Below are 27,120 nucleotides of genomic sequence, written 5' to 3'. Positions count from 1 at the left end.
TAGTTTCAGACTCTCAACCATGTGGATCGCGTAACCACTATGCCATTAGGTGTAACCACTAGGGCTCCAAGTTCAGGCTAAAGCCGAAGAAAATGAAAACAAGTCCACAAGACCCAAATTAGAACCTTCAGTCTATCATACTTGAAGTTAGAGACCATCTCAAAAACAGATTTGATGTATTGAACAATAATGACCATAGACCAGATGAGTTGTGGAAAGTTTCAAGAGCGCCGTTATATGGAGAGAGTGAAACTTCATTAAAAAGGAAAGAAAAGACCAAAATAGGTAGCAGAAGAGACTTTTGAACTTGCTCTTAAGTGTAGAGAAGCAAAAGTGACTGGGAGATACAATGAGGTAAAAGAGCTGAACAGGATCTTGTCAAGAGAAGCTTGAGAGGACAGGGTAAAGTATTACAGTGAAAATTGCAAAGAAATTTGGTTAGAAAACCAAAGGAAAGCCCACACTTAGTATGTTCAAAGCTGAAAGAGCTGAAGAAAAATTTCAAGCCTTGAGTTGCAACAGTGAAGATTCTAGTATTTTTAAATCAGGAAAGGTGTGCACCAGGGTTGTCGCCTCTCAACATATGTATTCAAATTGTCTGCTGAGTAAATCATCAGATAAGCTGGATCCTATGGAGAAGAGTGTGGCATCAGGATTGGAGGGAGGCTTACTAACAACCTGCGGTACGCAGAGGACACCGCCTTGCTTGCTCAAAGCGAGGAGGACTTGAGGCACTTGCTGATGAAGATGAAGGACTGCAGCCTTCAGTATGGACTACAGCTCCATGTAAGGAAGACCCCAATCTTTTCCACTGGACCGATAGGTATGATCGTGCTAAATGGAGAAAAAGTTGAAGTTGCCAAGGATGTTTTCTTACTTGGACTTATAATAAATGCCCACAGAGCAGCAACCTACAGATCAAATGGTGTATGACATTATGTAAATTTGCTGCACAAGACCTCTTGAAAGTGTTGAAAAGTAAGGATGGCAATTTGAGGACCAAGGTGTGTCTGTGAACCTGGATGTTGAACAGGGAAGACCAGAGAAGAATCGATGCATTTGAATGTGCTGGAGAAGAATGTGCTGGCTCACCAGCGACTGCCAAAAGGACAAGTCATCCTGTCTCCAAGAAGTATGGCCAGAGTGCTCCTAAGAGGCAAGGATGGTGAGACTCTGTCTTACATTCTTTGGACATGTTATCAGGACAGACTAGTCTGTGGAGAGAGACATCGTACTTGGTAAGTTAGAGGGGCAGCGATAAAGAGGAAGGGCCTCAATGAGATGGATGGGCACAGTGGCTGCATCAATGCGCTCAAACAGAACAACAATTGTGAGGATGATACAGGAAAGGGTAATGCTTCATTCTGTTGTCGCTATGGGTTGGAACTGACTCTATGGCACCTAATGACAATAACGACATGGACGAAATCTTGAATGATGCAAGAAGCATCAAAGAAGATGGAAGGAATACACAGAGTCACTGTGCCAAGTATAACTGGTTGACATGTAACCATTTCAGGAAGTAGCATATGATTAAGAACCAATGATACTAAATGCGGAATTCCAAATTGCACTGAAGGCTCCAGGAATCGATGGAATACCAAAGTTTCAGCAGCTGATGAAGTACTAGAAGCCCTCACTCGCCTATGCCAAGAAATTTGGAAGACAGCTACCTGGCCAACTGACTGGAAGAGATCCATATTTGTACTTATTCCAAAAAGAAAAGTGACTAAATCTAATGCAGAAATCATTGAACTGTATCATCCATATCACATGCCAGTAAAATATTGCTAAAGATAATTCAGAACAGTTGTAGCACTACATCAATAGGGAGCTTTCAGGCCAGATTCAGAAAAGGTTGGGGAACAAGGGATATTATTGCTGATGTCAGATGGATCTTGACTGAGGATACAAGAAAGACGACTCACTTGTGTTTTATTGACTAAATGAAAACATTGGACTGTGAGGATCACAACAAACTATGGATAACCTTGGAGGAAGGCTCCTTAGCAACCTGTGATATGCAGCCCACACAACCTTGCTTGCTGAAAGTAAGGAGGACTTTACTGATGAACATCAAAGACTACGTCCTTCACTATGGATACATCTGAACTCTGCCGCTGGGGAAGACTAATCAGTTTGTGCATGGACTGGCAGAAGAATGAACAAATCCTTCTTGAAAGAAGGTAGCGTGCACTTTAGGCATGAGGGTGACAACACTTATTATTTACATACTTCGGATACATTTTCAAGTGGGTCCAGTGCTGCCTGGTAATGTAGAGGGTCAGCAAAGAAGAGCCAGACCCTTCCGGAGATGGTTTGATGCAGTGACTGCAACAATGAACTCGAACGGAAGAACACTTGTGAGGACGACTCAGACGGGGCAGTATTTCATTATGCTGTACGTCAGAATTCAGTGGATGGCACCTACCTACAACAACCACACGTTCCCTGGGGAAGGCACTTGTGTGTTCACTGAAAGGTCAGCTGTTGGAACCTATTAGCTTCTCCACATGAGAAAGTTGTAATGTTCTTCGAAACAAGAGATAGGCCCTTGACAAGATAGGTTGACACAGTGGCTGCAATAATGGGCTCAAACATAGCAACAACTGTGAGGATAGAGCAGGACCAGGCAGTGTTTTGTGCTGCTGAACATAGTTGCTATGAGTCAGAAATGGACTCGACAGCACCCAACAACAATGAAAATTCACCATTTTAAAGTGCAGGATTCAATGGCTTCCAGTACATTCTCAATGTTGTACAATCATCATGAAATCTACAGGCCATGGGCTTCCATTCTGTGTCTTTTGATACCTGCTTTCCCTCACGTAAAGTATTTGGTATTTTTCTATGCCAATAAGGAAAGTTGCATCTCATCATTTAGAGAGATTGCTTAATATTCCATCCTAGGAATGTTGTAGGCGCATTGACTGGGTCAAGCTTTGTCTATTGTGACCAGCTGAGTTACTCTGGGTTACCTTGATAGCAGCTAGTTCCATAATTGTATTCAGTGGAAAGCAATGATTTAATCACTGAGACAGAAGGTTGGCCACATGTCAGGAGTTGAAGGAGCAAATTGGAAAAGGAGTTTCTAAGGGATTATAATTCTTTTCTTTTCCTTTATATCTGTGATTATAGTCCCCTTATTATAAATTTTGTACATCGGAGTTTCTTATATTTAAGTTGATTATTTTGTTGCGTTTTCATTATAGAACTAACTCTCCTTTAATCTGTCTGTTTTCAGTTTGTTAGTGATAGTGAAGGCGTGCTGTTTTATCTGTTACACTATAATACAATGAGATGTTCCGATTACAAAAATCCAGTGCTATTTGTATCTATCATTCCAAATTCCAGAGTTAAATCCTATTATCAATGTAGTGTATGCCATTCCATGTTTTTTTCTGAAAGTTCATTTCCTTTTTTCTGATCCAATCACTGCCCTTCTTAGGGGGAAAGGGGGAGGATTAGTTTGGTCTCAATTATTACTCAAATTTTAAGAGTCAAAGTCTTACTTAGAAACTCTTCATTACCGCTCCAATCCTGGTCTACCCTGACCAAATAGGGGTTTCACTATCAAAATTGTGCTTGAAATCACATGAAATAAGGCTGGCAGTCCCCAAAGTATGCTATAGTTATGCCCCTATTTTTAGTGAAATCTCATTTTTGTAATGCTGCAAATATTCTTCACCTTGGAACCAATAGGATTATATTTTGCTTGTTTGTTTCAGAACATGTTTAACTGGAACTTATAATTGTTTTTCTGTTCTCTTAGTTATTATCTTCCCCCCCCCCCAAGAGATCTATCATAGACCATGTTATTCTTTGTTATGAACCTGCCTTTCTAGAAATATGTGTGTTGCTACTCTCATCTGGGCTGGTTCTCAGTATGTCTCAGGCTCTGCTTTCAACGTGGGACTTTCTTCACCCTTCCTCGGGATAGGTACCTGGCTCTTGCAACCCATGATTTCTTTTAAAACAATATATACTCCTTTATTTCAGTGGATAACTTTTTGTAATAATATTTTGAAAATAACTGCAATAGAGGTAGATTTTCTGAGTCTTTGCATGTTAGGAAAGATCTTTTTCCTTTTTTTGCAATGAAGAATTTTATTTTTTTACATTTTTATTGGCACCTAATGCACATATCATTCAATTCAATATTTCAATCGTGTCCTTTTCTTTCAATTGTTAATTTGGCTCATCATAGAGTTTTCAAGTTGGATATAATGTTCAATGACTCTAATATTTATTGAACCACAAAGACCTTTTTCCATGGGCATCATATTATCTCACAGAGTTCTATGCAGGGTTCCAAAAAAAGGATTTTTTAAAAAGTTATGTATTTAATTTTTTATTTTTACAGAACAACCTTATCACCTTCAGAATACTCTCCATTACACTTAATACATTTGTCGAATCTGCAATTCCATTCTTGGAAACATTTTTCACATTCACCTGTTTGGGTGGCTGACAGCACCTCCCTCATTTTTTTCTTCACCTCTTCTATATCATCAAATCGCTGTCCTTCCATGCCTCTCTGCATGCATATAAACAAATAAAAGGTCGCATGGAGCAAGATCAAGTGAGTCAAGTGTGTGGGACAAGAGAGGCATTTTGTTTTTTGACCCAAAATAGCACAGTGAGATGGCTGTGTGAAGAGGTGCATTGTCATGGTGGCAAAACCTGTTCCGTGTCTGCCACAAGTCAGGCCTTCTTTGTCACACACTATTATGCAGTCTTTTCAGAACCTCTAAATAGAAAGCTTGATTAACAGTTGACCTGGTGGAATGAACTCCAAATGCACTACGAGTTGACATTTTCATCTGTTTGGAAGCTGATGGATGTCCAGAATGAGGTTTGTCATCAATCGACATTTCACCTTTTTTGAAATGAGAAAACCACTTGTACACTTGAGTTTTTCCTACAGTGCTGTCCTTGTAAGCTGTGTTCAACATTACAACAGTTTCTGCAGCATTTTTCCCGAGCAGGAAACAAAATTTCACAGCCGCACACTGTTCTCTTAAATTAGCCATCACAAAAAACGAGGTTCCAACGAAACTGCTTTCATGAAAAATTCACTGTGACCAGAGAGAACCTTCCCAGGTGATGCCACGGGGTGTACTAACTCAGAGTGAGTTGCTCGATGCTCGCCTAGTGGAAAAAATGTGTTTCACAAAAGCTCCACTCAGTGGATCTTTTTTCCTTTTTTTGGGGGGGGGGGTACCCCCTCGTACTGTTAGGAAAGGCTTCCTTCAGAAGAAAGCTTATGCTTACAGATTTATCTTACCACTATGGGATTGGCATATTGTAATTTATTGTATTTTTTACTCAGATAATCCTTTTCATAGTAGAAATTATTACTGTGGTGAGTGTTTTGTGTTAGTTGGATCCTAGACCTAACTGGCTCCCTCACACTTACTTATGCTGCAAATTGGTGATGGTGAATCCTATGCATTGTGATACGTGATTTGAATCCCTTATATCCTGGTAGATACTAGTAGACTCACTTACAAATTAGAAAATTGGAGTGCTGAGACCTTATGTGACTTGCCCAAAGAAATACAGGCAGTAGATGGTACAGCTATAATGTGAACCAGACAACCTATGTTACACAGCAGTCACATCCATCCTATGTAAAAACTTCCCTGAATTAGTCATCCTCCTAGAGTCCTGTGAGACTAATAAAACTCTCCACTACTGCATATATTAATTACCTTTCTACATTCTGTTCAATTGACTGTTCAATTTAATCACAGTCCTTCCTTGGGTTCACAAAAAGGTAGAACACAAGTGAGGCATTGAAAAACCAACCAAACCAACCCAAACCACATTCACTACTCTTGTTGGACTCCTGTCACCCTTGTCAGGAATTTAATCCTCTGGCCTATGATTAGGGAATGGGAGTGACCTTGGAACAAAGAATTTGGGTGATGAGTAACTGAGTCTTGTTCTCCCTTCTCTCCAGGTCTTTGGGTTCTCGGGTGCCACAATTCAGACTTTCGAAACAGAGGCATGACAGCCTTACTGAAGGTTTCTAGCTGTGACAAGAACATATATGATTATGAAAACATATATGAAGATATTCCAATCAATTTGTTGACTGAAGATAGTGGCATTGAACCTAGAGCCTTTTCCAGGAACTCAAGGAATCTTAACTCTAGACAAAATCAAATTGAGGCCACCACAATTCCAGAACATGACCTAGAGAATCTCGACCCTCAGTTTGGAGAGAAAACACAGCTGCTTCAGACACAAAATATTTTCTCTAGTGATTTGTTGCTGCTCTTGGGACAGAGCAGTGCTCCACATGGTTTATCCTCATCTGATATCCAAGAAGCTAACTATGAGGCTATTCCTGATGACTCTTCCCCGGAAAGAAGAGGAAGTAAGGAGAGCCTATCTGAAGTGACACACCTCAAGCCAGAGCTCCATCAGAGCTCCCGCAGAGAAAACTGGAAACTTGATTTAAATTTTTCTAGTTCATCAAATAATGCAATTTCACCAGTAAGTTCAACAAACAACTTGCCAGCAGGCACTGAAAAGACAGACTCCTTAGGAACCCTAAGTACACCAGTTCACCTTAGTAGTCAACTAGAAACCATTCTAATTGACAACAAGTCCTCTCCTTTTATTGAGTCTGGTGCACCTTTGCATGTAAGTGAAAGAGATAATGATTCTACCTTGTTACAAGTAGCTTTAGGGAGTAGTCTAGAAAGTTCACCTGGAAAAAAGCTATCACCAATGGAGAGTAGTAACTTATTTAAAGAGAATGAAAGTCATGGACATGCTTCTTTGATCAAAGATGAAGCTGCATTAAAAGGTAATATTTCCTTAGTAAAGGCACTCAAAGCACCCAATAACTCAACAACTAATGGAAAGCCTCGCATTGATGACCCAACATTAGTAAATAAGAATAATGCACCAGGCTGCCCAGGAATATTAGAAAATGATACTGAGTTTCAAGAAGTGACTTCTTTGGTTCATAATGAAATGTTTATAGATAGAAATACCACCTATTTGGGGATAAATCATACATCATATAAAACCACTTCATCAAAAGATGAGGAAATAGTTAGCCACATAAAAGGGGGGCTTGCATCACCAGATGCAGAACATCCAGGTGCGTCTTTCTTCCCTATACCAGATTCAGCACATCGGACTACAAGGACCCCTGGAAGGAACTCCTCGAGCTCAGAAAAAGGGCTGAGCACAAAGCAGCTCCTAGCCTTGAGCTTAGAAAATTCTGGGAAAGATCAGAATTTGTCAGAGACAAGTAAGGCGGCAGCACGAAAGGATGAATTTGCAAAGGGCCCAGGATTCCAAGAGATGATTTTTCCAAACAATAGAAGAGTATTTTTTACAAATTTGACTAATGTACAAAAAAATGAAACCCCAAATCAGTTCCAAGTAGAAGAGAAGGAAACACTAAGGCAAAGGAATGCAGCGGTCCCAGTGTCTGGTGCTGAGAATTTCCTGAAGACACTCCTCTTACTGAGCACTAGGCAAAATGTTACAAGGTCATTGACTAAGTCAGCAAACAGATCCGGCCTTCCCGATGCCCACTTCCTAAAAGGAAGGGAGGAAACACACTTGGAAGGCTTGAGAAATAAAACCAAGCAAGTGCTTGAGAACCACCCGAACCCCACAGGGATGTCTTCTAGTGCAAGTCAGGAGAATGTTATCACTCAACATGATAAGTGGGCGTTGAGACAATTTGGATCCTCACTAGAAGAAAAGGAGTTTGAAAATTACACCTCAACCAGGCATTCAAGAAACATGAAGAATTTGACCCAAGGCATCCTCACAAAGCTACACTACAATGAAAAAGAGAAAATGACCACAAACGGGTCTCCCGTGTCAAATGATTCTCTAAGAAGTTATGGCTTCACTCAAACGAACGACTCTGCATTGCCCACTGCGAAGGTGTCGGCACTTCCCACAGCTAGCTCTGCAGACCTGACCAGGGTAGCATCCCAGGACAGCAGTTCTCGTTTCCTGCCATCAGCCTATCATTCGAATTTTAGTGAGAAGAGTTCTAGTGTCCCACAAAGTCATAACTTATTACAAGAAGCTGAAAAAAATAACCTTTCTTTGGCGATGATTAGAGGTCAAGAAAATGCCACCAACCCATTCAAGTATGAGAAACTTGACAACAGCGTTCTCTTGAAACCTCGGCTAGCTGGAAAAGTTGAATTGCTTCCTAAAACTCATGTTCATCAGGAAGACCCTCTCCCTACTAATGTTTCTCCTGGCCACCTGAGTCTCATGGAAGAAATCTCCCGTAAAAAACCACAGGGGACTGTTACATTGAGTGAAGGCAACAGACCTGGAAAAGTGCCCTTTCTGAAAGGGACAACAGAAAGCCCTAAAAAGATCCTCCCCATGCGACCTGACGCTCTGGATAACCAGTATGCTGCCCAGATATCAAGAGAAGAGTGGCAATCCCAAGAGAAGTCATCCCCAAACACAGCTTTTAACACAACAGACACCCTTTGTCCCCTGAACCCTTGTGACAGCAGCCATAAAATAGAAGCGATCAATGAGGGGCAAGATGGGCTTCAAACAGAAGCCGCTTGGCCAAAGCCAAGAGAGACTGAACAGTTAGACTCTGAAGACCCACTGGTCGTGAAACACCATCATTTAAGGGAAACAACCCTTACAGCTTCTCTGCAAGAGCAAGACAAAATTGACTATGATGATTACCTCTCAAATGAAATGAAGACGGAAGACTTTGACATTTATGATGAGGCGGAAAAGCAAGGGCCTCGCAGCTTTCAAAAGGAAACACGCCACTATTTTGTTGCCGCAGTGGAGCGACTCTGGGATTATGGGATGAGTACATCTCCCCATGTTCTAAAACCCAGGTATGCTTCCATTGGTTGGTTGTTTGTCCCTCTGTTATAATCCATGACTTTAGTAACTCACTGCCATCGAGTTGATTATGACGCTGAATGACCCTATAGGACAGGGTAGAGCCTTCCATGTGGGTTTCCAAGACTGTAACTCTGTATTGGAGTAGAAAGCCTGGTCTTTCTCCCATGCAGCATCTGGTGGTTTCAAACTGCTGACTTTGCAGTCCAACTCATTACCACTACGCCATGCTAGGTGCTCAAATAATAAGAGAGCATGCCCAATCTGCAGCAGTGAAACTCCAAAGATTGTTTTCTAGAGGAACTCTGAAAACCACGTAGCAAACTCTAGATTAAGCCAAGGAGTGGATGGAAGTTTCAAGAGGACAGCAACACTGAGAGGGAGGGATTGTAAATCCAGATTGCATGAGTGTCTCGCTCGCTTGTTCTGGAAGGTTGCAGGAGAGGAGAGTTGCAAAGAGAAATTTGAGTCTGGAAGTAACAGGGGAGAGCAAAAAGAACATCAACCTCACCCCCCAGTCCTATGGCCTCATGCTCACGTGTGATCTCTGAGGGGCAAGAGAACGAACTGAAGTATTTAGTAAAGAGAATGGGAGTGTAGGAAGTTTGGTTTCCCTGGCACAGGACTGTCAGGAAATAAAGTAGGAAGATGTGATTGTTAAGCAGGCAGAAGGTTGTTGGGACAAGGAAGGACAGACAGATTTGGATGGTAAACATAGGGAGTGTATTAGGCTGGGTTGACTAGAGAACCAAATCCAGGATACTCATTTATGCATTAGAAAGATATTTAGATTAAGAAGTAGTTATATATCAAAAAGATAGTCCAGCCCAGTGCATCTCAAGTCCAACAAATCCAATGCTGGTCCGTAAGTCCTTCTTCATACTCACATAACCACATGTTGGTGATGCAGAATGACGAGCTTAGAAGCAGAGGATCACAGGCCAGTGGGTGCAGAATTGGGTGGATCCAAGGTCAGTGGAACCCTGGCAGGATGCCAACAACTCGCAGGGCCAGGCAGCCCACTTGGAGCTCTCCCTGGAGGCAGAGCATTCCAGCAGGCAGGAAGGCAGAGGGCCCGAAAGCGTTTCCTGTTTCTCTCACTCTTATAAGAAGGCTGCACCCCCAAAAGAGGCCTCTTCAAACTACCATTTAATTGACAGGTTAGACTCTGTCCATAGCCAAGAGTGTCAAGTTGACATAATATCTGACTGGCACGGGGAGGACCAGACAGTTAATATTTATTGAACATCTACTCCATGCCAGACATTTTTGTTGGCACAGTACAATAGGAGCTTGCATTCTATTGTGAAGAGCAAGAGATAATAAATTATTAGAAAAATTAAAAGATGACCATAATAATTCTAATCAGAAGATAAAACAATAATATGGTAGAATGAGTGGGGAAAGCTACTCTAGTTGGGGTAGTCAAAGAATTCTTTTCTGTCAGGATACAAATCTAAAGCCTGAGAGAAACATTGCCAGGCAGAGGGCAGGAAATGCAAAGGCCCGGAGAATAGAGTTCGCTTGGCATGTTTACAGAATCGCAAAGAAGAATAGCAGAAGATAGTTGTGAGATATAAGGTCTGAAATCGATCCTTGGCCTTTTGCCTGAGATAAAGTGAGACAAGGTGTTAGGCACAGAGTCAGAAAGTCAAGATTGTGGTCTTGCTTTTTCCCTCAAGCGAGCCTTCTCTTCTGCGGAACAACCATGTTGTAGTTCTGTGTTCCACTGACTCACGCCATTTCCTTGGCCTCTTTTTTTACATCTTACCCTTTATCCTTAAGTCTCCAATATATTTTACCCCATTCTCACTCTTAGCTCATCTATGCAGTAAACTTCCACAAACTCACTCACATTATTCACGTTCACATAATCTGCCTAGGCACTTAGGACAGTATGTTGACTGTCCTTCCAACTAAGGCCAATCACTCCAGTTTTTCACTTTATCTCATCCCATTTACCTGCATAAAAATACGTTGCCCCTGTTCTCTCATATTATCAATTTCTCCTTCTCTACTAGATCAATCCCACCAATATCTCTCCTATTTTAAAATAAAGCCTACCATATCCTCCTTTACCCTCTAGCTACTGTGTTCATTTCCCCCTTAACATCACATAAAATGTTTTAAAAATAATTGTCTCACGACATCCCATGGACCCATGGCCCTATGAGAGACAACACTGGAAACTCAGTGTCGGGATTGGCCTTGTCTGACCCCACCACACCAAGGCAAAACACTAAGGGTGTGCAGCAGAGCAGCGGGGGAAGCAGAACAGGGAGGTCCTGAGGGAGTGCCAAGGGTAGACTTTGGGGCCAGGGCATGGCACCCCATCAGACTCGACTGGAGGACACTCCTAGAGGTCAACAAACAGACCTTGAACTATTTACAGGTTTTTCTTTTTTAATTTTAATTAATTAATTAATTTTGCCATTGGTTTTCTTGTTGTTATCATTTTGTTTTCTTTTGTCGCTTTGTTTTGCTCTCTTGGTTTTTTTGGTGCCTATTATTATCTCTGCAGGTCTATCTAGATAAGATAGGCTGGATGAACAGTCTGGAGAAGAAAACAATGGGACCGATGGTTCCAGGGAACATGGGAGAAGGGGAGGTGGGGAAAGGAGGTGGTGTTGACCAACCCAGGGACATGGGAACAAGTGATCCAAAATTAGTGGCAAGGAGGGTGTGAGAGGCCTGGTAGGGATTGATCGAGGGAAATGTAACTGAGAGGAATAACTGAAACCCAAATGAAGGCTGAGCATGATAGTGGGACAAGAGGAAAGTAAAAGGAAATAGAGGAAAGAACTAGGAGGTAAAGGGCATTTATAGAGGTCTAAATATAGACACTTACATATGTAAATATATTTATATAGGATGAGGGGAAAATAGATCTATGTGCATATATTTATAGGTTTAGTATTAAGGTAGCAGATTGACATTGGGCCTCCACTCAAGTACTTCCTCAATGCAAGAACACTTTGTTCTATTAAGTTGGCATTCCTTAATGCTCACCTTCCCGACACGATTACTGAAGACAAATGTGTGCATAAGCAATTGTGATGTAGAAAGTTGATGGTCTTAGTAGTATTTGATAGTTGATTCCTACCTGCACATTCACATAATCCAGCCGCTTCTTGTCTATCTTCCCCTAGCTAGAAGGTAAGCTAACGGAGAGCACAAGCTTTGACGAGGTTGTTCATGATAAGTGCTCAGAACCCTGAAGAGTGCCTAGCATGTAGCAGATGCTTAAATAAGTGTCTATTGAATGAAATGGTAACTGATTATGGGTGCAGGAATACAAGAAGTCTTCCTCCATGTGTATACAAACCCCAAGGAACATCATTACCATGGAGATGTGTGAAATAGCACCTCCCACTGCACCAGGCAAGAACAGAGGCCAGGAGACCAGGTAAAAGGCTACTGCCATCATCCAGGAAAGAGAGGAGAGTTAGTTGGACTACAATGGTGTCAGTTCACATGGAAATAAATGGAAGGATGTGGGGAATAAATTTGAAGATAAATAAATTGATGGCAAATTGACTGGGAGGAGTGAGCAGAGAGGATGACTAGATGTTTATTTTCAGTCCTGAGCAAGATATGGAAGACTTGATGTAAATTAGAGTTCTTTGAGGAAAGAATAGAACGTCTGTTTTGTACAAATGGAGATGCTGCATAGGTGGTTCGATGGTGTAAATCTGGAGTTCAGGAAAGAGGTCAGTATGAAAGACATACATTCGGAAGTCATAAGTATTTAAGACAGCATTCCAATGAAGGTAGATGGAATTACTATGGGACTAAAAGCAGATGTAACTCATCCTAACTTTCAGCTGGGCCTCCAAAGGGCTACATCTTCAGTGCTATGGTGAACCGTCCACTGGAAGTGGGGGGAAAAACAACATACTAAGCCTCAAACTCTTTTCTTTTTTTTTTCCTTTCTTTTTAGAAAAATCATTTTATTGGGAGCTCATACAACTCTTATCACAATCCCTACATACATCAATTGTGTAAAGCACATTTGTACATTTGTTGCCCTCAACACTCTCAAAACATTTGCTCTTCACTTAAGCCCTTGGAATCAGTTCCTCATTTTCCCCTCCCTCATGAACCCTTGATAATTTATAAATTATTATTTTTTCATGTCTTATACTGTCCGATGTCTCCCTTTACCCACTTTTCTGTTGTCCATCCCTGAGGGAGGAGGTTATAGGTAGATCCTTGTCATCAGTCCCCCCTTTCCACCCCACCTTCCCTCCACCCTCTTGGTATCACCACTCTCACTACTGGTCCTGAAGGGATCATCTGTCCTGGATTCCCTGTGTTTCCAGTTCCCATGTGTACCAGTGTACATCCTCTGGTCTAGCCAGATTAGTAAGGTAGAATTGGGATCATGGTAGTGGGGGCGGGGGGCGGGGAGGAAGCATTTAGGAACTAGAGGAAAGTTGTATGTTTCATTGGTGCTATACTGCACCCTGACTGGCTCCTCTCCTCCCCGCAACACTTCTGTTAGGGAATGTCCCATTACCTACAGATGGGCCTTGGGTACCCAATCTGTACTCCCCCTCATTCACAATGATATGATATTTTGTTCTTTGATGCCTGATACCGGATCCCATCAACACCTCATGGTTACACAGGCTGGTATGCTTCTTTCATATGGGCTTTGTTGCTGCAGAGCTAGATGGCTACTTTCCACCTTCAAGCCTTTAAGAACCCAGACATTATATCTTTTGATAGCCAGGCACCATCAGCTTTCTTCACCACATTTGCTTATGCACCCATTTGTTTTCAGCGATTGTATCATGAAGGTGAGCACACAATGATATGTTTTTTTGATCTTTCATGCTTCATAACTGATCACTTTGGCACCTCGAGATCACACCAGTGCTTCTTCCATGTGGGCTTTGTTACTTCTGAGTCAGATGGCCGCTTGTTTACCTTCAAGCCTTTAAGACCCCAGACGCTATTTTTGCCTCAAACTATTTTCATATATATATGCCAAATAGAACATCAGAGCACAAATAAGCTAGGCACAAAGAAAGATGACACCAAATGAGCAAGAGGTAATGGAAACAATAGGGAACCAAAATAAATACCCAAGCCTAACCTTTTGAAAGCATTAGACACTCTTCTGAAAACAGCTATGCATCCTATTGGATCTGTGAACTGATAGGCATACAACAATACATGGTATGGAATGCAATATGTATTTTTAAAATGGAAAATACAAAAGATATAGCAAGAGACTATGGCCAACTGTTGTCCGAAGATGGTCATGCTAGTACCTCCTGTCTGATATATTCCTGTACAATGTGACTCTGCCGCTCTCCCATCCAAAGGTCAGGTCTCATTCCCCTTCCCTTGATCTTGACTGCCAGTAGAACTTGTTTGTGACCATTAAACAAAAAATAAACTCCCTGTGAATTCCCAGTTAACCTAGGGGGCAAGGTAAAACTGCTCCACGGAGTTTCTGAGCATCTTTAAGGGAGCAGACAGCCCTGTCTTTCTCCCACTGAGCAACTGGTGGTTTTCAACTGGTGACCTTGCGGTGAGCAGCCTGATGCCTAACCACTGTACATACCACCAGGGCTCCTCTTATGACCAATAGGTTGTGATAAATGGGTGGTCCTTCAGTATGTTATCTGCTTCTTGAGGCGAGGTGGGAACAATGAGCGCACACATAAGGACGGTTTGGGGGGAGCGGGGCCCGGAGTAGACAGGGTCTCCTTCGGCTGTGCATCAGGTTGCTGTGAGTGGGAACAGACTCGAGAGCACCTCCCACGACCACCAAAGGTGGGGAAATGCAATGCAGCTGGCAGTTGGTTCTCTTGGGATGCTCCCGCAGGCCCTGCCAACACCTTGATTTTGAATTTATAGCCTCCAGAACTATCTGAGAATTTCTATTGTTTAAAATTATTTATTGTGGACACTTGTTATAGCAGTCATAGGACACTAATGTAGGAGCCCTGGTGGTATCGTGGTTATGCATTGGGCTGCGATCCACAAAGTCAGCAGTTCGAAAGCACCAGCTGCTTCTCTGGAGAAAGAGGGTTTTCTACTACCATAAGCCACTACAACCTCAGAAACCCATAAGGTCAGTTTAACCCTGTTCTAGAGGGTCACTACGAGTCAACATTGACTTGATGGCAGTGAGTGAGAGCACACTAATCCAGCCACCATCTTATTGTACTGATCACTTCTGTGAGTCAGGAATTCTTGCAGGCTCAGGAATTCTTGCTCTGTTCCTCATAGTGTTGACTCAAGTCATGCCGTACTAGATAGTTGGCCAATGGACCTATCTGGAGTGTCCAAGATGCCTTCATGCACATACATGTCTGTACCTTTGGCAGAGACTAGTGGAAGACTGAGCTTACCTGGTACTATTGATGGGAGAGGCTGTGAATGACCTCTCCAATATGGAGATCTCAGGTGCTGGCAGGACCAGACTCCAGGGAAGAGTCGTGGGGGGTGTTTTTGGTCTCTTTCCAGCTAGCTCCAGACATTCCTGGGGGGTGCACCTGCATCATTGTGGTCTCTGTATCTTTCTCCACATGTATTCAACCCACTACAGTTGCAATTCAAAGCCACTGAAGTTTTGCAACAGATAATCAGAAGAGAGACCTAAAAGTTAAAATGCGTACTGACTGGAAATTCCAGAAGGCAAGGAAAAGTGACTGAAGGAGAAACAATAGAAGGGTACCTCTGAAAGTATTGTTTAGAGGGTTCTAGTTCATATGTAACACCGTTTATTTCATACAACAAGTATTTAAATATGTCTCTGCCATTCGTGGGTGTTTATAGACCAGTTCGCTCAGGAACACACTTACTTGTCTTAGTTTCATTAGGGTGCTTACAAAAAAAAAGCCACTGCTGTCTGGTTTATTCCTGCTCATGTGGTTGTTAGGTGCTGGCTCTCAATTCATAGCGACCCATGTACACTAGAAGGAAGCACTGCCCAGGCCTGTGCCATCCTCACCATGATTCTTAGGTGTGAGCCTATTGATGGAGCCTCTGTGTACATCCATCTCAGTGAGGACTGCATTCCATTGAGAAACTTTATCCTATGCACTCTATCCTACACCCTGATTTTGCCTCTTTAGATTTCTTTTTTCATCCTTAAACTCAAATGACATTGAAAAGGAAGTTGACTTGAGTCCCTTGAGGATGGTAAAATGTCTATTTGACATGGTATCATTGAAGAGTGTAACATTCTTCAAGGTATAATCATAATCATACATAACAATAATAACAAGGATCAGAGAGGGAGGGGATAAAGGGAAGCTGATATCAAGGAGTTCAAGAAGAAATAAAATGTTTGAACCTGATTGTAGTAGCAACTGTACAATTATGCTTGATCTATTTGAATGATGGACTGTTATGACCTCGGTAAGAGCTCCCAATAAAACGATTAATAAAATAAATAAAAGATGGAAGTGATTGTGAATGAGAAAACTTGACACCCCCCCCCCAATTTTTTTAAAGGAAAGATTCTCACTGCCATCGAGTGGATGCCAACTCATAACAGCCCAATAGGACAAGGTAGAACTGCCCCTGTGGGTTTCCAAGACTGTCACTCTTTATGGGAGGAGAAAGCCCTGTCTTTCTCCGAGGAGTGGCGGACAGTTTCGAACTGCTGATCTTGTGGTTAACAGCCCAACTCGTAACCACTACGCCATCAGGGCTTCTATGGAAGGATTACATAGATGGAAATACTGCCTTCAGAAATATGTAGATTTGGCAGAGGATATACTTGGAAACAAAAGCTTCACATTTGGATTTTTTTGTTTAATAGAGGTTTCTATGATTTCATAACAATACTTTTTGACTCACCCTTGTATTTGAAGAAGCAAGGGCTGAAAATTTTTCAGAATGGAAAAGGTAGCAATGCAGATTCAGGAAGCTCCACATTTGCATACAACACTGTAATGAGCAATGAATACTCATTCTTTTCTAGAAAATGTGGAATATATCTCAATGTTGACTCTGCACAGTAATCATGAAATAAATTTCACTCTGTTATAAGGAACTAAAACAATAAGTATACTATTTACCTAAATTACAATGAGGTTAGAAATATACATACAGGATGTTATATCATGTCTATTTGATTTATTCCTGGATTACAACATTGGTTTAACATTTTTTAAACAATCATTTATATACAGAATTTGTTTTATGTACTTTATTGTATACATTTTATTTCTAAATTTTTAAAAGCTCAAAGAAAGCCCATAGAAGAGGTTCATGGATTGTTCAACACATTCTCTTACCTTTAAAAATCTTATTGTGAATTTGGTGAATGTTTACACAGAAAATTAGTCACCTTGTGTTAACGCTCTCATTTTTTCCATCTGGTTCTTCCATTTCCATGAATCTAATTAGCTTCCCGGCCCTCACCTTATCCTACCCCCCGATCAGCCTTGTCATTTGTGTTTTTGGGTGAATGTTGACCACTTGGTGTCATGTAGAATATTTTCATAAGTTACGGGTTCCATTGTTTATTTTATAAGCCAATTTGATATTTAACTGTAATATGTTAGTAGATATTTATAGAGCACCACTATGTGCCAGGCACTGTCTCAGGTTCTGGAAATGCACCAGTGGACAAAATGAGGCTAAACCCCTTACATACTAGAAAAGCCTAGAGAAAGTATTTCAAGAACGATGGAGTGATTAGCTATGTAAAATGCTGCTCACACATTGAACAAGACAAGGACATAAAAAGTGTCCACATGTATAGAACTATTACACCCCACATCGACTCCTCCTCTAAGGTTCCGTCTCAATGAATTGCCTCACCATCCTATATTTTCCCAAACCAGGGACTTGAAGCTTATCTTTGATTCCTCCATCTTTCTTCGTTGTCCCATTACACTTCTCATCCATCATGAATTCTACCAAAGGAATTTCAAATCCAGGGAAAGCAAAGATGTGAGGCGTTTCAATTCATTTGGTCCATGAACATACCGCTTTTCCTCTGCTTTTTCCCTCCAGGGCTCAGGATGGCAATGTCCCTCAGTTCAAGAAGGTGGTTTTCCAGGAATTTACTGATGGCTCCTTTACTCAACCTGTATATCGTGGAGAAATAAATGAACACTTGGGACTTTTGGGGCCATATATAAGAGCGGAAGTTGAAGACTTTATCACGGTGAGTTGAAGACAAGGAAATTACGATAAAATTTATCTGACATGCTAGATGACTGGATTCTTGAACACTTGTGAGCAGCCATCTAAGGTGCAGCCATTGGTCTCTTCCCACTGGGAGCAAAGAAGCATGACAGAAATCAAAGACAAATGGGAGCAATTAGTCCAATGGACTAATATTATGATCACCTGCACCTATGAGCAGTCAAGCTGAAATGGGTCACAGTAGGAGGTCCTGAATAGAGTGGGAGAAATACGTGGAACAAAATTCGAAATAACTAAAAAGTTTAATATTTTTTAAAAGGACCAGGCTTACTGGTCAAATAGAGACTGGTAGAACCCTTGAGACCATGACCCTTTGTCACCCTTTCAGGCCTAATCTGAAGTCACCCTTGTAGCTCAATTTTCAGCCAAACAATAAAACAAAAACAAAAAAAAACCCACTTATGTCAAGCCTTTAAGACAGAGTACAGCTGCCTTTCTGGGTTTCCAGGACTGTAACTCTTTACAAGATAGCCTTATCTTTCTTCTGAGGAGAAGCTGGTGGGTGGAAATGCTGACTTTGTGGTTAGCACCACACTTTGTAACCCACTACATCACCAGGGCTCCTTTGGGTAAAGATCAAGGAGAATCAAACAATGGACAGGGCTACAAGGTGACTAATCACACTAGGGTGTTACTCAGAATACTCAACCATCTGAAATAAAAAAGACAGCATGTATGTGCCCAAGTACCAAATTAAGACGGCAGGAAAAGTTAGGAAAGAAAGAGGAATGGAAATGGGAAACACGGGAGAGTGCCACAGGTGTTGTTACATTGTGGGAATTACAGTCAATGACATGCAGCAAAATGGGTATGAGTTGTTGAATGTAAAATGGATTTTATCTATAAACCTTCACCTAATATACAATAAAAAGGTTTTGTTTATTTTTTTAATTTTGATTTTGTTGATTTTTGAAAGTATTGCTACAAAATAATAAAATCCTTATCGAACAATAATATCAGAATGTGAATCTATTGTTTCTCAATATATTCTTCATCTGTGTTTATACATTTCTGAAGGAAGTGTTCATCTCTCTAAGCCTTCCTGAAGAATCCTGCATCTTCAGGTTACACCACGGCCAAAGGGCAGTTTGGGAAACCTCAAGGTATTCAGATCATGTTCCTTCTCAATGCTCGCTGAGTTTGGGGAGCAACAAGAAGTCTGAAGGGACAAGCTCAGAACTGCAGGGCAGACAGGTTTCCAAAGAAATTCTCATAGGATAGCAGCTCTCCAATATTAAGTAGGTGCATTTTTGTAATGGAAAAAATTCCTTTGGGCAACTTTCCTGACTTTTACTCATCACTGTAGTTTCCAATTAAAAAGCAAAACAAAACAAAACAACCCTCTATGATCATATTTTGTCCTTTAAGGAAATCTATTCACATCATCCCTTTGGAATATATAATCTTTCGAGTTTACCTCTGCCTTGAGTTCATCTTTGAGATCTTCCTGACCTATCTTAAAATGGTTGATCCGTCAAAAATGGCTGTATTGTGTGGGGTACCATTCCTCTCAACCTTTTTCAAACTTTCACTGATTTTCAACGTCCACTTGAGTTTTGTTAAAAATTGGATATTAGCCCTGACCTCAAACCCATTGTTTTCCATGGCACACACACAAAAATCTTTTTTAAAAAAGTCGCCTCAATGAGACTAAGACAAATATATAACGAAGAGGACTATGTCTGTAGCCACCCACTGATCACAGAGACCTATTTCCTATTTCCCCACAGCCCCTCCAACACTTGTTGTTTTCTGATTTTTTGAATTGGACTATCTTTGAGGGTGTTAGGTGGTATCTCTACACTTGATCTTAGCCAAAAGGCTGAGTAGTGATTAATAGGTGGTATCTCATAGTTGCTTTAATTTGAATTTCTCTTATGGCTAATGATCGGGAACATTTGCTCATATATTTATTGGCCATTTGGATTTCTGCCCTTGTGAAACTTCTGTTCAGGTCCTTTGCCTACCTCCTCAGTGGGCAATTAGTTTTTTTCCCATTTGGAAACTAGCAGAGTATTGTAGATTTTAGAAATAAGGCCTTTGTCTGATATGTCATTGCTAAAGATGCTTTCCCAGTCCTTGTGCTCTCTTATTACTCTCTTGGTGAATTCTTTTGATGTACACAGGTGTTTTATCTTCAGTACATCCCATTTGTCAATTTGCACCTCCTCTGTGTTTGTGTCCTTCCCTATTTCTGATAAACTATGTATTCTCTGTGCCAAAACCCTCAAGTTGTCCCAATTCCCTCATTGGTGGCCCTAATAGTTTGGGGTTTAACTTCAAGGTCTGTGATCCACCTTGAGTTTATTCTTGTGCATGGTGTGAGGTAAGGGTCTTGCTTCATTTTTCTGCAGGTAGATATCCATTTTTTTCTCCAGCACCAATTGTTAAAGAGGGCATTGGCTTCCCATTGGATATTTTTTGGGCCCTTATAAAAAATCAGTTGCCTGTTTGCTGATGTTTTTATTTCTGGGTTTTCAGTTCTTTTCCATTGGTCTGAGTATCTATCATTGTACCAATACTATGCATTTTTTACCATTGTGGCTCTATAGTATGTGCTAAAATCAAGTAAAGCAAATCCTCCCACTCTGTCCTTCTTCTTGAGGAGCTCTCTGCTAATTCTGGGCTTCTTTCCTCTCCATATGAAGTTGGTAATCAGTTTTTAAATTTCTTTGAAGAAAGATGATGGTAATTGTATTGGGATTGCATTGAACTTATATAGATCCTTGGGCAGAACTGACATCTTTACTATATTGAGTCTTCCAATCCATAAGCATGGGATATTCTTCCATTTGTTGAGGTTACTTTTGGTTTCTTGTAATAGTGTTCTGTAAATTTCCTCATATAGATCTTTTGTTCTTTCAGCCAGGTATATCCCAAGATATTTCAATTTGTGCTTAGCTATTGTGAAGAGTACCACCTTTTTTAATCTCCTCTTCTGTGTTTTTATCCAAAGTGTACAGCAGTCCGGTGGACTTCTGTTTGTTGATCTTGTATCCTGCCACTCTGCCAAACTCCTCTTTTGCTTCCAGTACTCACCTTGTGGAGCTTTTGGGATTTTCCATATATAAAACCAAATCATCTGCAAATAACAATAGTTTCACCTCTTCCTTCCCCACACGAATACCCTTGATGTCTTTCTTTGCCTTAGCCTGTTAGCTAAAAGCTCCAGTATGATATTAAACAAGAGTGGGGACAAGGGGCATCCTTGTCTGGTCCCCCTTTTCAGTGGGATTGTGTTAGTCTTTTCTCCATTGACTACCATGTTGGCTGTTGGTTTTTCATATATAGCTTGTATTGTCTTGAGGAATTTCCCTTTCATTCCTATCTTCTCAAGTGTCTTAAACAGGAATGTTGGATGTTGTCGAATGCTTTTTCTGCATCTATTAATAATATTATGTGGTTCTATAGTTTTTCATGTCAATGTGGCGAATCATACTAATGGTCTTTCGTATGTTGGACCATCCCTGCATGTCTGGTATAAATCCCACTTGGTCATGGTGAATTATTTATTATATATACTTTTCTATTCTATTGGCCAGTATTTTGTTAAGTATTTGTGTATCGATATTCATTAGGGATATTTGTCTATAATTCTCTATTCTTGTGGGACCCTTGCCCGGTTTTGGTATTAGAGTTATACTAGCTTAATAGAAGGAGTTCGGGATTTTGCTGTCTTTTTCAATGTTCTGGGAGAGTTTGTGTAGGATTGTGTTAGTTCTTCCCTAAATGCTTGGTAGAATTCTCCTGTGAAGCCATCTGGTCCAGGGTTGTTTTTTTGTTGTTGTTGGTAATCCCTTGATAACCTTGTCTATTTCTTCTATTGCTATGGGTCTGTTGAGATTCTTGACGTCCTTTGGGGATAGTCTAGGGAGGGGTTGTTTTTTCAATAATTCGTCCATGTCTCCCAGGATGTTGAATTCATTGGAGTACAATCCTTCGTAGTACTGTGTAATTATCCTTTTGATTTCATTAGGGTCTGTTGTAATGCCCCCTCTTTCATCCCTCATTCTTGCTATTGGAATTTGTTCTCCCCTTTCTTTAGTTAGGTTTCCCAGTGGTCTGTCGATTGTTTATTCTTTCAAAGACTCAACTTTTAGCAATATAATTTTTTTCATAGTTTTATTTTCCCAACCCTGAATCTCAACCCTGATTTTTATGATTTCTTTTCTTTTGCTCGTAGTAGGATTGTTCTGCTGACTGCTCTAGTTGTAAATTTTGTGCCAGCATATCAATCATGAGACTCTCTTCCTTTTTCAGGTGTGCATGAATTGATATGAAACTTCCTGATAACTCCTTTGCTGTGTCCCATAAGTTTTGATACGTCGTGTTCTCATTCTCATTGGTTTCTAGAAATTTCCCTATTTCATCTCTGATCTGTGCGAGTACGCACTCTTTTTCCAGTAGAGAGTTATTCATCCTCCAATAGTTTGCTCTTGTTTTCTTTGTCTTCCTTTTGTTGATTTCCAGCCTCATGGCCCAGTGGTCAGAGAGAGGTCTGTATGATATCAATGTGCTTAAATTTATGTAGATTCGCCTTATGCCCCAGCATGCGGGATATCTTCGAATATGTGCCATGCAGGTTTGAAAATAATGTGACTTTTTTTGTATTTGGATGAAAAGCTTTGTAAATATCTATCAGGTCAAATACCCTATTTATAGAATTTAGATCTCTAGCTTCCTTGTTGAGTTTCCCTGTGATATATCTTTCTCAGAAAGTGGTGTATTGAAGTCACCCACTATAATTGTTGAGGCTGTGATTTCTTTTTTCATCTTTTGGAGTGTTTGGTTGATGTATTTAGCGGGTCTCTCATTCGGGAAATACATGTTTACAATGCTTAGTGGTTCTTTGTCTACTGTTCCCATGAGCATTATATAGTGTCCCTCCTTATCTCTTTTTATGGTTTGCACTTTGAGGTCAATTTTATCCGAGATTAGGATTGCAACCCCTGCCTTTTTTTTTTTATTTGCTGTTTGCTTGGTATCCTTTTCTCCAGCCTTTGATTCTCAGCCTGTTTTTATCTGTAGCATTCAGAGGCATCTCCTGTAGGCAGCAGATTGATGGATTGTGTGTTCTAAGCCAGTCTGCTAGCCTCAATCTTTAAAAAATATAATTTTATTGGGTGCTCATACAATCCTTATCACTATTCATACATACATCCGTTGTGTCAAGCATATATGTACACTTATTGCCATCAACATTCTCAAAACATTCTCCTTTCACTTGAGCCCTTAATATCAGCTTCTCATTCCCCCCTCCATTCCCCCTCCCCTACCTCATGAACCCTTCATAATTCATAAATTGTTATTATTTTGTCATATGTTACCCTCTCCAACGTCTCCCCACACCCTCTTCTCTGCTGTTCATCCCCCATGGAGGAGGCTATACATAGATTATTGTAATCAGTTCCCCCTTTCTATGCCACGTTCCCTCTACCCTCCAGGCATTGCCACTCTCACCACTGATCCTGGAGGAGTCATCTGCCCTGGATTCCCTGTGTTTCCAGGTGCCATCTGTACCAATGTGCATCCTCTGGTCTAGCCAGATTTGTAAGGTAGAATTGGGATCATGATAGTGGTGGGCGGGGAGGAAGTATTTAAGAACTAGAGGACAGTTATATGTTTCTTTGTTGCTGCCCTGCACCCTGACTGGCTCATCTCCTCCCCAAAACCCTTCAGTAAGGGGGTGTCCTGTTGGCTGCCAATGGGCTTTGAGTCTCCACTCTGCACTCACAAATTTACAATGATATGACTTTTTTCCTTGATGCTTGATACCTGGTCCCTTTGACAGCTCGTGGTCACACAGGCTGGTGTGTTTCTTCCATGTGGGCTTTGCTGCTTCTGAACTAGATAGCCACTTGTTAATCTTGGAGCCTCCAAGACCCCAGATACTATGTCTTTTGATAGCCGGGAACCATCAGCTTTCTTCACTACATTTGCTTATGCACACTTTTGTCTTCATTGATCGTATCAGGAAGGTGGGCACCCAGTGATAAGATTTTTAGTTCTTTGATGTCTGATAACTGGTCCCTTCTACACCTCATGGTCAGACAGGCTGGTGTGCTTATTCCATGTGGGCTTTTATTCTCAACTAGATCGCCACTTATTTATCTTCAAGCCTTTAAAACCCCAGGCGCTATATCTTTGATACTCAGGAACCACCAACTTTCGTCGCCACATTTGTTTATGCACACATTTTTCTTCAGCAATCATGTCAGGAAGGTGTGCATCCTGGAATGCCAATTTAATAGAACAATGTGTTCTTGCATTGAGTAAGTGCTTGAGTGGAGGACCAATGTCCATCTGCTGCCTTAATACTAAACCTATAAATATATGCACATAGATCTGTTTCCCCACACTCTTATATAAATATGTTTACATATGTACATTCCAGTCTTTAGACCCCTGTAAATACTCTTTGTCACCTAGTTCTTTCCTCTATTTCCTTAAACTTTCCTCTTGTCCCACTATCATGCTCTACCTTCATTTGGGTTTCAGTAATTTCCCTCGGTTACCTTGTCCTTGCTGAATCCCTACCAGGCCTCTTACGCCCTCCTTGCCACTGATCTTGGATCACTTGTTGCTCCCCTGTCCCTGGGTTGGTCAGCACCACCTCCTTCCCCCCTCCTCCTCCTCTCCTGTGTCCCCCCAGAACCATTGGTCCCATTGTTTTCTCCTCCAGACTATTCATCCAGTCTATCTTATCTGAATAGATCTGTAGAGATAATAATATGCATCAAAAATCAAGCCATAGCAAGATAGGCGATGGGTGAGAACACAGCGATGACAACAAAAAATGAAACCAATTACCCATAGAAGAATACATTAATTTTAAAAAAATTTAGAAAGAAAGCAAAACCTGTAAATAGATCAAGGTCTGATTTTTGATCTCTAGGTGTGTGCTTCCATCATGTCCCATGGGGTACCATGCTTTGGCCCCAGAATCTGTCCTTTGTATTCCCTCAGGGGCTCCCTGCTCTGCTCCCACGGTTGCTCTGCTGCACGCTTTTAGTGGTTTGCCTCAGTGACACAGGGTCAGTCTGGTCCAGTCCCGACACTGATTCTCCAGTGTTGTCCCCCTTAGGGCCCTGGGCCATAAAGGGACGGTGTGTCTCATAGTGGGATCATCCATATTGTCCACTCTATCCATTGGCTGTTCGGAGCGGGGATATTGTCCTACAGGCCTGATGGGCCAGGATATGCTCCACTCTCTCTTCCTCCCCCTTCATTTGCTCCCATTTGCTCTGATCAGACATGCCCCTCTCCCTAGCTGCAGCTTCAGTGCCGTCCTCTCAAGTAAATTCTTCTGGGAGCCTCAGTCTTTTAATGCCTGTGTTCAGGCCATTGATATCAGGGTTATTATCTCCATCTGCGGATTCTGTGATGTCATCTTATACCTTTTTTGTTGGGTGTTTTCCTACCTTCCTTTCTTATTAGTGTGCTGTGCGTGCATGCGTGTGTATGTATCATTCATGACTTCTTTCCATCCTTAAGCCAATGTTATCTTGGGGTCTGTTTTTTTCTTTGTTGCCCTCTGGGTGAGGTTGTTCTATGTGGCGGTTTCTTATTTATGCTTGGTGAGTGGTGTTCTTCTGCCCATACTGGGTTGGCAAGGATCTTTTGTAGGACTGGGTTTCTTCTAACATATTCTTTGAGTTTTTTCTTGTCTGGGAAGATTCTTACTTCTCTATCTGTCTTAATCGATAATTTGGCTGGGTAGAGTATTCTTGGGTTTGCATTGTTTTCCTTCAATTTTTGGAATATGTCACTCCACTCTCTCCTCTTCTTCACAGTTTCTGCTAATAGGTCTGAGCATATTCTTATTTGGGAACCTTTATATGTGATTGCCTGTTTTCCCCTAGCTGCTCTCATGATTTTCTCCTTTTCCTCAAAGTTGCATAGTTTAACTATTATGTGCCTTGGTGACTTCTTGGGATTTAGTCTAGCTGGTGTTCTTTCAACCTCCTGAATGGTTGCCTGATTTTCATCCATTAAGCTGGGGAAGTTTTCCTCCAAGAATTCTCTTACTATTGTTACAGATGACTTCTTTGTTTGTGTTCCTCTGGTGATCAAAGCTTTCAAATATTGTTCCTCTTCATAGCATCAGACATAGCTCTTACGTTTTCTTCAGCTTCTCTGATGATCTTATTCGATTTTTGTTCATGTTTGTTAAAGTCTGCTTGGCTCTCCTCCAAGTCACTGCTGTGGTTCTCTGCTTCCTCCAGTTGATTCTAGAGGTCCGTGTGCCTGCTACTGGTTTTTGTTATCTCCTCCCTAAGTTCTTGTGTTTCCCTTTGGTATATGGACTTTATCTCCTCTATCATTTCATCCTTTTTCTGTGTCGTTTCCCTCAGATCCTGTATGACTCCAAGTAGCACTCTGGAAATTTCTTTCTGTGGCTGTTCAATGCCTGCTTTTTCTATGCATGTCATTATGTTCAAGACATCTTCTGCCATTGCTTTTTGTTTCTCCTGTTTTTCCGTTGAGGTAGTTGGAGCTGATGGCTGTTTCTGTTGCGTTGTTTTAGAGGAGCCAGGTGTCATTTTCCAGGGAGTTGAAGAGCATTGGCTCTCTCTGGGAGACTTGTAGGAATGCTTTTTTGAACTGCCTACACCTAATTTCACTATGGAATTAGCCTACCACTTTATCCTCCTTTGGCTTCCCACTCAGGGGAGTGCCCCAGAAGGCTGGTAGCTTGCCTGCTTTGGTGTAGAACACCGCAAATGGTGGGTGGAATTGCCTTGACCAGGTAGATCACTGTAGAGGTTGGGCAGAGGTTCCTGCAGCAGCTTGGAATGTTGGCGAGTGTTGGCCAAGCTGCCTTAGGCTGTGTGAGGTACTAAGGTAGGCAAGAGAACGTTCCTTTAGTCACGTGGGACAACTGAGGAAAAATAAGAGCTCCCCCGGTAAGAAGTTGGGTGGTGTATCCCCTAGTGGAGGTCAGCCGGATTTCCCCCCAGCCTCAGGCTACGCTGCACAGGGTAGAGCTCACCTAACTGGGTGGGCTGCTGGCAGTAGATGCCCTAAGATAAGGGGAGTGGTCTGGAAGTCGGCAGTGGAGTGTGA

General features: G+C 41.4%; 1 protein-coding gene across 1 annotated transcript in view; it reads left to right on the top strand.

The window, feature by feature from the left end:
* F8 (coagulation factor VIII) overlaps window positions 1–27,120 on the top strand; it is a 127,622-nt gene that overhangs the window by 59,023 nt on the left and 41,479 nt on the right. The window contains exons 14-15 of the mRNA XM_075538595.1: window positions 5,966–8,864; window positions 17,860–18,013. Of these exons, the coding sequence (XP_075394710.1) occupies window positions 5,966–8,864; window positions 17,860–18,013 (3,053 nt within the window). The remainder of the gene's footprint in view (window positions 1–5,965; window positions 8,865–17,859; window positions 18,014–27,120) is intronic.

This window comes from Tenrec ecaudatus, chromosome X, assembly GCF_050624435.1.
Source record: "Tenrec ecaudatus isolate mTenEca1 chromosome X, mTenEca1.hap1, whole genome shotgun sequence".
NCBI classification, from domain to species: domain Eukaryota; kingdom Metazoa; phylum Chordata; class Mammalia; order Afrosoricida; family Tenrecidae; genus Tenrec; species Tenrec ecaudatus.
The sequence above is the reverse complement of the archived record's forward strand: the minus strand, read 5'-3'. Positions and strand labels throughout refer to the sequence as shown.